Source organism: Pyrus communis, chromosome 3 (assembly GCF_041283825.1).
Source record: "Pyrus communis isolate YQ-2024b chromosome 3, ASM4128382v1, whole genome shotgun sequence".
In the NCBI taxonomy this organism is placed as follows: domain Eukaryota; kingdom Viridiplantae; phylum Streptophyta; class Magnoliopsida; order Rosales; family Rosaceae; genus Pyrus; species Pyrus communis.
Genome location: NC_142567.1, coordinates 26,735,478 through 26,748,210, shown reverse-complemented (window position 1 = coordinate 26,748,210; position 12,733 = coordinate 26,735,478). Strand labels below are relative to the sequence as shown.

The 12,733-nt window shown below is 33.5% G+C and overlaps 3 protein-coding genes across 3 annotated transcripts; 1 reads left to right on the top strand and 2 right to left on the bottom strand.

The window, feature by feature from the left end:
- The first annotated feature begins 482 nt into the window (after positions 1 to 482).
- On the top strand, positions 483 to 2,053 carry LOC137715555 (cationic peroxidase 1-like). The gene is made up of 4 exons (XM_068454902.2): positions 483 to 722; positions 909 to 1,100; positions 1,174 to 1,339; positions 1,485 to 2,053. The coding sequence occupies exons 1-4, from the start codon at positions 510 to 512 to the stop codon at positions 1,871 to 1,873; spliced, it is 960 nt and encodes a 319-aa protein (XP_068311003.2). The 5' UTR covers positions 483 to 509; the 3' UTR covers positions 1,874 to 2,053.
- A 1,275-nt stretch (positions 2,054 to 3,328) lies between these two features.
- Positions 3,329 to 5,093, bottom strand: LOC137716516 (peroxidase RIP1-like). The gene is made up of 3 exons (XM_088691523.1): positions 4,826 to 5,093; positions 4,469 to 4,663; positions 3,329 to 4,231 (listed from the first exon to the last, which is right to left on the bottom strand). Exons 1-3 carry the CDS (start codon positions 5,060 to 5,062, stop codon positions 3,671 to 3,673), a joined length of 993 nt encoding a protein of 330 aa, XP_088547649.1. The 5' UTR covers positions 5,063 to 5,093; the 3' UTR covers positions 3,329 to 3,670.
- Positions 5,094 to 11,397: 6,304 nt separating this feature from the next.
- Positions 11,398 to 12,236, bottom strand: LOC137714128 (biogenesis of lysosome-related organelles complex 1 subunit 1). The gene is made up of 3 exons (XM_068453412.2): positions 12,036 to 12,236; positions 11,701 to 11,906; positions 11,398 to 11,562 (listed from the first exon to the last, which is right to left on the bottom strand). Exons 1-3 carry the CDS (start codon positions 12,193 to 12,195, stop codon positions 11,473 to 11,475), a joined length of 456 nt encoding a protein of 151 aa, XP_068309513.2. The 5' UTR covers positions 12,196 to 12,236; the 3' UTR covers positions 11,398 to 11,472.
- Positions 12,237 to 12,733: the final 497 nt, after the last annotated feature.

The following is a 12,733-nucleotide window of genomic DNA, read 5'->3' as shown; positions in this document are numbered from 1 at the left end:
CAAACCCGTGAACAAACGAGTAACCTTTCTGTTGCATTGCAATGATTTGTAGGCCATCAGACACTTTTCTTATGAAGTGTAGTTTGGGTAGAAGGGTTAGATACTAATTAAAGAATAATAAAATTGATGAAATTTCTAAATTTTATGTTTGCGCAATGACTTTCGAACTCTCAATTTCTCCATCTGAACTCAATTCGTTGCTTTTGTCCCTTGTTTTTTCTTTAATTTATTTAGTCTTGAGGCTAGAAAAAGACGAAAGAACGTATGAGACTAAAAGTGTAAAAATCACTTTCCTCAATGTTTTTGCTGGTTCAGATAATAATTGAAATCAAGCAAACTTTGGTAGTTTGGCTAAAGCTTATGACCCTTGACCTAGAACAAATAGTAGTAAATCGGCAGACGGTTAATAATCCACTAAAGTAATCCTCTATTTATACAACTTTAAGCTCCATTCTACTGGAGAAAGAAAAGAGAAAAAGAAGTATATTGTCCCCTCTCTTTTTTCGGCTATGGCTTTTATCTCACACTCTATCAGATTCTGCTTCTTTGTGCTTTTATTCCTGTTTAGAATATCGTCTGCTCAATTGTCCTCCAATCACTACGAGACAACGTGCCCTCTAGCCCTTTTCATTGTTCGGAATGCAGTTATTAATGCAGTGGTGAAGGAGCATCGCATGGGGGCATCCTTGCTCCGACTCCATTTCCACGATTGCTTTGTCAATGTACGCCCCATTATACCCTCCATCCTCTCTCACATTCGCGCACACACACATCCATAAAATAGTACTTGTTGTAGAATTAAAGAAAATAGGAACCTTGCATCCATGTGTGTGCTTTACAGGAATAATTTTCTTGTGTAATCATGACCATTATTAGTATTAACAAATTTTTTGTGTGATTTCAAACAGGGATGTGACGCATCTGTTCTATTAGATGACACTGCAAATTTTACTGGGGAAAAGACGGCGTTACCAAATACAAACTCATTGAGGGGATTCGAAGTGATTGATACTATAAAATCTGAGCTAGAAAGTGCCTGCCCCGGGGTTGTTTCCTGCGCAGATATCCTTGCCATTGCAGCTCGCGATTCAGTTATTTCGGTAAGTAACATTTAATGCATAAGTTAGAGTATAATTTATAAAAATTGATTTGAATGTATGTGTGGTTATGCAGTTGGGAGGGCCTTCGTGGACGGTTCAATTGGGCAGAAGAGACTCCACCACAGCAAGTTTGAGTGCTGCAAACACTGAACTCCCATCTCCAAGTCTAAATCTTAATGACCTTATATCTTTTTTTTCAACTAAAGGATTTACTACCAAAGAATTGGTAGCTCTCTCGGGTAAGTACATACATAACGAAAAAAGCAAAAAAATATTTGGGAAGTTCTTGAATTTAAGTTACTTGACTTCCAAGCAATTATATTTGTTTACATATTTGCATATTCTATTAATCTCTATTGAAAATCATCAAAATTTTGTGACTAGGATCTCACACTATGGGCCAAGCAAGGTGTCTACTGTTTCGAGAACGGATACATAATGAGACTAACATCGATTCATCATTTGCTGCATCTTTGAAATTGAACTGTACTGCAAGCTCCGGGACTGATGACAACCTTTCTTCACTAGATGTTACAAGCCCTGTCATCTTCGACAACGCTTATTTCAAGAACCTGGTGAATAGCAAGGGTCTATTGCATTCTGATCAGCAGCTTTTCAGTGGTGGCTCAACAGATTCTCTGGTTACAACTTATAGCACCACTGCCGGAACTTTTTATACTGATTTTGCTAGTGCCATGGTGAAAATGGGGAGCCTTAGCCCGCTTACTGGAACGACTGGTCAAGTTCGTACCAACTGCCGCAAAATAAACTGATCCGAGCCATTTAAAATGATCTAGTACCGTAAAACCAAGTAATTTCAGATTCTCTGTTCTAATAACAAAATGACCAAAAAAATGAGGCCGGCCAATTTAATTAAAATATCAAAGTCAAATCCTTTTTATATAATACATAGTTGAATAATTTATCGTGTGCAATGGTGGTTAGTACTATTGTCTAGTAATACTCCTTGTCACGACTCTTGTAAATGACGAGTTCGATACTAATTATAAAAGATGACTAATGGCTTAGTCAACTCCATTATTTAGTATAAACATATATCGTTGTATTAATATATATATATATATATATATATATATATGTGTGTGTGTGTGTGTGTGTGTGTTTGTGTGTGTGATCAATTGTTGAAAATAATATATAATATGTATTTAATGGTTCAACATCCATAATGTGTAATTTTTTTTTGTTGAATCCATAATAAGTCATTAGTTGTTGAACATCAATAATATGTAATTTTTTTTGTCGAATCAATAATATGTAATTAGTTGTTGAATAAGATCAGTCCATAGGGTTAGAATAATTACTTGGAAAATTTCAAACTCTGAAGAACGATCATGTCATAGTCTCTAGACAAATCTGAAATATAGTCATTATTATACTCATAGTGATGTAGCCTAGAAATTGAGATATTATACGTGCAATAAGATTAAAAAATAAAAGGCGATCAATTAAGAAAAATGATCTATATTATGTGATAATGGTTGAACATCAACAGTTATTTGGAAAATTTTAAACTCTGGAGAACAATCATTTCTTAGTTTTTATAAAATTAAAAGAAATGACAATTAATTAAGAAAAGTAATTGAAGAATTGGTAATTCACAAATATTCTGGACATTTCAGGTTGTTGAAATTAATGTAACTTTAGTAATTGGCATGTCAGTTTAAACCTAAAATATATAAAATATATGAATTTGAAGAGAACAATAAGATATGCAAGACTCGTTGCTTTTAAACGAGCCTAGTGGAAATTCGTTTAAATTCTATTGTTGACTAGAGCAAAATGAAATTTTAATATTCTAAGGCACTATATAAGCAACCTTTAGGATGCAACAGTTTCTAATCTTTGATACCATTAATAAAATGTTAAGAGAATCCTGTCTTTTTTGTGGGCTCTAAATGTTTTAGGATTTGAGAATAATCGATCTTAAATATATTGTTTCTCGCTGGGTCATGAAGGTACCCTATAGTCTTACAAATTATCTTCCGTTTCTTTTAATGGTTTATTTTTGTGCAAACCTTGTTTGACATTAACATCTATTTGAAGAAATTTGACGTTTCATCATAAAACTCATTTGTAAATATGACGAGTAACTCAACTTATTTATAATCACAGTAAGATTCCTCTTCTCATCAATGTGAGATTCATTCTCAATACTATTTTGATCGGTCTTTATTTGTTCAAATGTAGGCATACAAACATAAGTTCTTTATTAGAGAATAGACAGAAAATACAACGTTGATATTGGTAGATACCATGTGCACTGAAAAATATTTATGTGATATTGGTACAGTTTTGACATTATGATAGTGACATCATTCGTACAAAACCCGTCCTTTAACAAAGAATTTCGAGTACTATGTATACCATTTACCAACTCAGTAACCAAGATTAGATTACTAGTAGGGAGGAGAAAAAAAATTAAAAACTAATACCAGACACGTTTAATAAAAGAGTTCAGCGATTTATTCAAACTAAACTTCTAATGCAGTGGACATTTGAACTGTCCAATGAGCTTCACTCTGTTGCTTTTAGCATGCACCTATTAAGTCCTAGTTGATTTTCCTGCAATTGAGTCTTATCTCACCATCAGAACCAGTGAGAGGCTTAATGTTACCCATCTTGATCATGGAAGCCCCGAAATCTGTTTTGAAATCCTGGGGTTTGTTAGCGTAATGCTGCACCAGATTATCACTGTCACTACCATCACCTTTAAAGAGCTCCTGATCAGAATGGAAGAGACCCTTTTTCTGCAGTAAGGCCTTGAAGTACACGGTATCAAAGTTTGCTGCAGTCGAATCAAGCGGTGCTAAGTTGTTGTCACCACCATTTGAAGGACAACCCTTTTGCAACGAGGCTGCAAAGTCGGGGTCTATGTTGGTCTCATTGTAAATTCTGGTCCTGAAGGTGGTGCACCTAGCCTGGCCAATGGTGTGACCCCCTGAGAGGAGAATCAGATCTTTCAGGTCTAGTCCTTGGGATTGAAAATTGGAGAGAAGCTGAGAGAAGTTGAAAAAAGGAGGCGGAATATCTCTGTTTGCATCATTCAAGACTGCAGTTTTTGCATCTCTTCTACCCAATTGTACTTCATAGGAATAGGAAGGACCTCCCAACTAAAAACAAGCACAAGACTTTGCATTAATTGATCTTCTAATTAAGATAATTTGGTATATGTTATGTTAGTAGACTATGAATCTGGACCAGATGGTTACGATGATAAGTTAATTATTAATTAAACGTATAGTCCAAACTCCAGATTATTCTGACAACACAACTTGCCAAAATTAACTGGTGAGGAAGCATTACTGAATGAAACCTTTCATTAAGGCTGAAGACTTTTTAACACTTACAATCTCAACGGAGTCACGAGCTGCCACGGCTAAGATGTCTGCGCATGAGACCACATTTCCCTTGCAATCTCTGTTGAGAGTCGCCTTAATGTTATCGACCACGTCAAAACCTCTAATTGAGTTCAGATTTGGGTTCGCAGTCTTCTCACCGGTGAAGTTAGCTGTGTCATCCTGCAAAACTGATCCATCACACCCCTGCCATTGCATCAACCTCCAAGATGAAAATTTACATGCTATAATAAACGGGGCACTAAAAGCTTAAACTATTAGAGAATGAGCAACGGGATGTATCAAGCTAAAATCAATAACGAGAAAGAGAAAAAGGAGATCAATGAGATATAACAACTTGAAACCTACATTGACAAAGCAGTCATGGAAGTGCAAACGTAGTAGCGATGCTCCCATGCGCTTTTCACAATTAATCGCTTGCTTGACAACTGATCTGATAATTTGCAGCGCCTGAGGGCAGGATTGCTTATAGAAATCAGAAGTGAGTTGTGCAGTGCATGAAGTAGGGATCATCACAATAGCAGCTGCAAGAAAAATAGTAGTGACAAAAACCAAGACAGATGGATGACAACTAGCTGAAGCCATTGTATATATTTTAGTTTAGATAACTTCAGAAATTGCATGCAACAAGTTGAAGAGGTAAAGTGTTCTTATATAGAGGTGGTGGAATGTTGTTAGCTTCATATGCTACCGTCATTATTCTCATATTATGTTAGTGTATCTGATCTCATTGGCAGCTAATTCAGAACTAAATGTTATCCTTTCATTTCATGCATAGACTAATTAATCAAGTGTGCTAGGTTAATTAGTTCAATAACTTAGCAATAAAACATTAATGATTTTGCACTTGTACACGCTATTGATCGTGGACTCGCTTTAACCTCCAATGGTCCAATATACAGAATAAAATAATTGGGGTTGTAAACTTCGTACATTTGGTTAAATTTGTTTGTTTACCGCGATTTCTAAAGGATAATCCTTGTATTTCCCTCATCGCGGAACCCTACTTGTTTATCTACTTATGATTAACGTATTTTCATCGTATAAATATATTATAATTGAAACTTTTTATCATTATCTAAATATCATCTCTGCAAAAGATCATTCAATCTGAAGATCCTTGAACCATTTATATGTATCAAACAAATATACGGTGCATCATGAAAATGCTACTTTACATTAAAATTGTCGATTTGGTTGACATGCATAGATGACTAAACAAGTCTAATCTAATCCTAAAAGGCGGTAGCCCAACACTTCCCTCCTCTGCCATCGCACCTACTGCTGCCTGCCATCAAACTTCTGTACTAGTCACACATGTAGAAAATTGAGGTTCTATTATAGAATTAATTGCTAATATGAGAAGTAGTTCAACCTTTTATAAACTCTTACAAAGTTTCTCCTTTCACCGATGTAAGACTTTCTTACTTTCACTTCACACTCACTTGTGAAAAATTTTCAAGCCTAACATATGTGGGAGATACCATGAAGAAAATTGAGACTTTACCATAAAACTAATTGGTAATATAAGGAGTAGCCCAATCTCTTTAAAGCCTTGCAAGATTTATCCTTTCAACACATGCATGCACTTTTTGTTTTTAATCTTTGATTCAATGTATTCTATAGATTTTGAGCTTGTGAAGTATGTTAGTTTATTCGTTGGTTAAGCCACTACATTTCCAATATGATCGAATTGATCTGTAAGCCTGTAACACAATCACAGCACTTGGTCTGAGTCTTCCAACATACAATTGAATAAGATTATGTAAGATATTCGTTACAAAATCCACAGAACTTTGATATTTTTCTTGATTAATCCAATGTTATTGTTTTTTTCTTATGAAATTATACATATAATAGCATGCTGCTGATAAGCTAAACCATAGGGAAGTGTCCACACAAATGTAATCCAACAACTCTAGTAGTTATTATGCAATTTATGCTCCTAGCCTCCTAAATTAGGTTAATTAACCTCTAAAAGCTCATAAAAATGAGATAGAAAGAAGTTCTAGACTAATTTCTAAAGGATTGTATTTTACAACCAGAGTCCAGACCTTTATCTTTTGAATTTATTAATAGGCATAAAAAAAAATTATAAGTAATTTAGGGTTCGTTTGGTACTCAAAAACTGTTTTATGTTTGGTTTGGTATTGTTGTGCTTTGAAAAAAAAAACTGTTTCTGCTGTGCTGTGAGAATAAGCTCATTTTTTCTGCTTCACGTTTTCAGCTTTTTTTTTACCCAAAAATGTGAAAATAAACTGTTTTTAAGTGTTTATCAAACACCTTTTTTAGCTTAGCTTTTTTTAATATCCACTTTTTATAAAAACACTTCAGTACCAAACCAGTACTTATAGTCACAAATCTTGAATTCTGGTTTGGTAGACCATTTCTAAAAACTGGACTTAAGAGTTAAGAAAAACTCAAAAGTACGTTTAATTTTTTTTTTTTTTTTCTTTCTGTCTCGATCTCTTCTTTGCAAGTCGAGTTAGTCACGTTGAGTCCAGCAGTAGAAGAAGAGTAAAGAACCACTGATCGCCGACTGTGAGATTTCCGTCGACTAAGAAATATCACCTGCCAGTGGTGGCCGGCGCTAGCACCACCGCTTCACACCCAGCGACCCATCGGGCCATCCTTCACTGGGCTCTCTTCCTCCCTCCTTCTCTATTAATGTCGCCGTCATCGGCTACCAAAACAATACAGTTTAATTCAAAGTTTATTTGACGCTAGTGATGCACAAATCACTAAAATCATGTGTGTTGGCTGTTAAGCTTGGTTCTATCTAAATTCCTTTTTTCTCTAAAAAATTGTTTTTAAAAATTTAACGGAAAATTGTATTCCAATCTTTGTCTAAGATTGCCTTCTGAATAAAACCTTATTTAAGATTAAAAACTAATTCTAATCCTTGGCATTTAGTTGTAATTTTTAATATTAAATAGGTGGTAATAATTATTGAGTTTTTTGTTTGTAGGTTATATTTTGATTCCCATAAATAATAAAAATGTTATTTATCATTGATAGTTATTATTAAGTTCCCATAATAAGAAAAGTCATATATTATCATATATTTTTCATTGTGTGTGAATGGAGTAATATATATGTATATGCATATTACGTATATATGTATGTTTAGATACTATAGTTACATACCCATACATTTGTATTGATATATTTGTACCAATACATTCATACTGAAAGTTATGTGCCGATATATTCTTCCCGAAACTTACGAACTGATACTTCTGTACCTATAAGTAATATAAGGTACCTAAAGTTATGTACCGATACTTTTGTACCTATGAATAAAATAAGGTACCGAATGTTATGTATAAATTGATTTTGTTTTGTTGTTGAATTTTTTTAATAATGAGAATTTGAATTTTGAATAAATTTTTATTTATTAATATGGTTAGAACACAAAATAAAAAAACACAATTATAGATGGAAAAAGAATTTCGAATGGTAAGAAAAATTATAATTAAATGCCAAGGATTAGAATTACCAAACAAGTTCTTGAATTCTAAAATATAAATTCAAAACCCTTGTTTTTAAGAAAAATTAATTATTTTTAGTCGAATCCTTAAGTAAAATACGAAACCGGCCCTTATTGTTTTAGTTGTGCTGCTTTGCTCTGCTCTAGTTTTTTCTTTTCGAAGTTATTACATTTATAGTTGGCAAGTCTTTAATGTTTTGTAGATGTCTTTGATGTACAATAGAGTTATCCTAATATTCATTAGTTTGTATAAATGATCGAAAAGTTGGCTAATGAAAATGACTTAATTAATTTGCAGCAATTAAGCAAAAACTTAGCTTAAGAATGAGGATCCCCTTGGAAATCCTCTAAACTTGTATAGTTTTGTTTGCATCAAAGTTTAGCATGTGAAAGTTCTCTTAAAAACTTGATACGCATTGTTAGCCCATTTCCGAATAGCTCAGGCTTTTAGGATTAAGTGATTATCTAACATGTATCAAAGCCTTTGTTTTGTAGGAGGCATTGCGTATGAAGCCTCCAGTATATATTTATCATTCATTACTTATTCGTTGGTTTGCAAGGTGCATGGCAAGCGTAATGTATGACATTATTGTGCACCCAAAAGAGGTACTATTATATTTAACGGTAAAATATTATCTTTGACATTATTTTGCAAGACTTGGTCTGTCTCTTGTCGTCCAAGCTCTTCGTCCCCCTCTTGGCAAGACTTGGCAGTGGGCATGCCTCTTGTCAAAATATATATTCTTTATTGAGGGGACCTGCTAGTTTTTTTATGTGATATTATGTATTTTTTAGAGATTTTATACACAAACGATGATGCGACATATTTTCTCGTATTATTGTTTAACATATGTCAAGTTCCCTTCAAAGTTTACTAAAGCCTAACTGTAATTTTAATCCAATAATATATTCCAGAAGTGGACTAATCAGCTACATTAATGGTAAGGCAGCTGCTAAGATTACCACACCCTATCATCTATTTAATTGTTAAACAACCAATTTTATAGCATTGAGATTTGGTAAACCCCTGGTTATTCAGATAATCACTAACCCCTAATTAAGCTAATTTTGTTTGATAAATAAATGGTTAATTGTGCAGAAATCAAACTTGTTCCTCCAACGAACAATCTGCAGAAAAATTAGGGTTATGACCATATCCAAGTTGCAGAACTAATTTAAGAACAAATGAATGGAATTTGGTGATCAACTATACTCTTAATATTAAGTTTTTAATGAAATCAAGGTTAACATCACCGTCTAGATCGACCAAGTCATACCGATCAGTAAATCGTTAAATAGAGAATTAGCACTATATTACTATCCTAAACCCCTTTGATTAAATCCTTATTTTCAGAATTAGCTGATGTAGGCAGCTTCTGCCATTGGTTGGTCTTATTAGCATAAAAACTAATTCACATTTGACATTTCCTTAGGTTTAGGTTACAAGATGTTGACATTCAAATCTCAATCAGAAGCAGCTAAAAGTCAATCCATCCAGAGTCCAATGCCCATACCTGATAGAGTTTCTGATACAATTTTATAGGATTTTTTACATTTGACATTTTCCCTCCTCTTCATGCGACCTCTTCAAAACCAATTCACATTTGATCTCTAGTTCAATTTTGGAAAAGACCATTCCAATGCCAACTTTATAAAAATAAAATAAATAATAATAATAATAATAATAATAATAATAATATTATTATTATTATTATTATTATTATTATTATTAAGGGGACACATGGCATTCGTGCTGTGTTTTTCGTATCATGTCATTTTCGTGGCATACCCGATACATTAACGAGTCATGTCGTGTAACATTATTCGGTCATATTATTTTTTATTAAAGAATTAATATTTTTTTAAACCCAAATTATTTTTATTAAAGAATTTACCTAAACTACCTTCTTAAACCCAATACAAAATGTAAAGTTATCCTTACACCCATTTATAAAATAAAATCTCTAATTGAATAGTGTTTTATTTTTCAAAGAGGAACAAAAAAACATTACGCATCCTTTGCCCTCCCCCCTCCCTCTCTAGCATTTCCTATGGCTATTGTTTTTTCTGCTGCAAAACCAAGATATTTGCTCTCTTGACCAAACCAAGACACATGCTCTCTTTCTCAACCAAACCAATTACTTGGGTAGCTATCAACACCACCACAATAAATAAACCCCATCACCTTCTCTTATCAAACCAACTTTCCTCTTTGCAAATTTTTGTTCTTTCGAAAAAGAACAACTCCATTGTTAAAGTAAGTTGTCATTGTTTGTCTGGTCAATTATTTTCACAAAAAATTTGAAGCACTCCTAGTTATGGAACTAATTATCTGGGATTAAGCAATTCATCTTTTCCTTACCTTTTGATCAATTTGTTGGATTATAATCAACAATTTAATTGATCGTTTAAATGGTCGAAGAAGTTAATTGTAAATTCTGATGAGAAGCTGCAACCATTAGAAGCTGAAAAAACAAGTGCTTATAAATGCAAGTTTAAGAAGAGCCATAAGACCAACCAAACCAGCACGACAACAAATTGACAAACAAGCATGGCAACAAATCGAGTCGTACCATAGTTAGAGAAATCAAAACTTCAAAATCATTATCCATCGATAAAAAAAATTTATTTTTCTCTATAAGAGCCATTAGGATTTTAGTCAGAATGAACGTAAGATAAACAATGAGTGATGTACGGTTCAATTATAGTGGGTGGGTTTATTGATAAGTTTTAATTTTATTTTTAACTCATCTTGTACTTGATGGTAATTATGCAATATGGTAAAAATGACAATTAACATTTAAAATTTAAGTTGGATGTAGAAAAAGGTTACATAGGTTTAAAAATAAATTTCCCCTACACATTTTGATGAGTTAAGGACCGATTATCGCTGATTTTTAATTCAAGATCATTGCTCTAATTTGGTCAAAGTTGAGAACCATTACTACAATTTTTTTTTTCTTTCGTTCATGAAATTTGAATACAAAATTAAGGAACTATTTTTACAATTTTCTTTTGTTTTCTATGGTTCATAAAATTTGAACTCAGAATATCTTTTCCATCTAAGACTAATTGTCGCGTTGTTCATATGTATATACTTGAATATGCAAGCAACCTTTGCACATCTCAATATTTTATTCTCAAAAAACTAAGATTGGAACCAAATGCACACAATGAGCGCCTTCCTCAAACCAAATTTGCGTATGGGACAAATACAAATAAAAAAATAGAGTTTTAACAAAACATTTTTGATACTGTTTATTTTTAACGAAAAATTATATTTTTTGCATTTCTTTGGTATTATTCACTACACATTTATTTATTATTTTTCATTAAAACTTTTTTTTTTTTTTTTTTTTTTTTTTTTTAATTTTCGTTAGTTTTTATAAGAAAAAAAAATTTATCATCCCACAATTCAGAGGTTTACAAATTACAGAGAAGAAAGTAATCAAATATTATATGGAAATTGGTGAAACAAATAATCTGTTGCTGAGCTAGATCATGATCATGCTTGGTGAATATTGTGGATGGCTGCAGTGATGCTTTTACAATCAAATTCCATAATCTTCATCCAGTTCTCAAAATCTCCAATTTCCTACCTCACCAAAAACCAAAAATTTAAAATTTAAAATAACCCATGTTTAAATATTCAACATTTATTAATTAATTTACTGGATTGACAAAAAAAATAATAATTTACTGGAAAATTGAGGAACAAAAATAAAAATTGAACCTTGATGGCAGTGTTCATAGAGTGAGTGACAGAAACCCACTGATCGGTCTGTTTGCTGAATCGTGCAATGGTGGCAGCCAAAGCCCTAATTTCATACTCGATTCGCTTCTCGTTTACGAACGCCTCTTGCACCCCGCCGTTCACCGCCTCCACCATCAGGTCCGCCGCACGCACTGCCTTCTTGATCGCGTCCTTCTTCGCCTTCTCTGCCAAAATCAATCACGACTAATCACTCAAGTAATCCGCAAATAATTCAATTTCAATAATCCAGCGTCTTTTCTTCAAACCCTAAGATCGGATTCGAAATTGGATTTGGGGGAACTGAGTGAACTCACCGGTGGCGTCGCGGAGTCTGAGGGAGGCGTGGTGGTGATCCTGGACGAGCTGGAGCAGAGCTTCTTCTACACCTCCCGGCTCTGGCTCCGACGAGAACGAGAAGGTTGACGGCGAAGCGACGGCGCCATGGGCCAGTGGAAGAGACGTTTGTGAGTACATGCTGTGGTCGTTTGAAATGTACAAATAAAACGGTAACTCGTATAAATTAAGACAACCCAATCTTTTGTGTTGGCCCTAAATTTTCATGGGCTCACCTCTGCATGGAAGCCCATTTGTTTGGGTTGGGTTCAGCGCAAGAGGCACTAATATTGTTATGATCCACTGCTATCATTAAAGTTCAGTTATCTCTCCACTTATAAATGAAAAGACTCAAATTAACTCTCATAAGTGACATGTTTGATACGTAATTATGATTAGTTATGACCTAAATTACCCCTCTCCAATATCGTTGTATCAAAAAAATAAAGTCCAACTTTTTAATTGGTTCCCACTTTTAGTCATCTTTTATTTTCAATCAATCCCCAAATTTTACATATCCCGCTTATTTTCTCCACGATTTAACTTATAATACATGCATAACATGTTGAATATTTCTAATACTAATAAATAAAACACGTATTATATTTTGCAGCACACAAATTGACCAAGTTGGTCTTAGTTTCTTATTTTAATTTTTGTTAGTTTTGAAAAGCTTCCA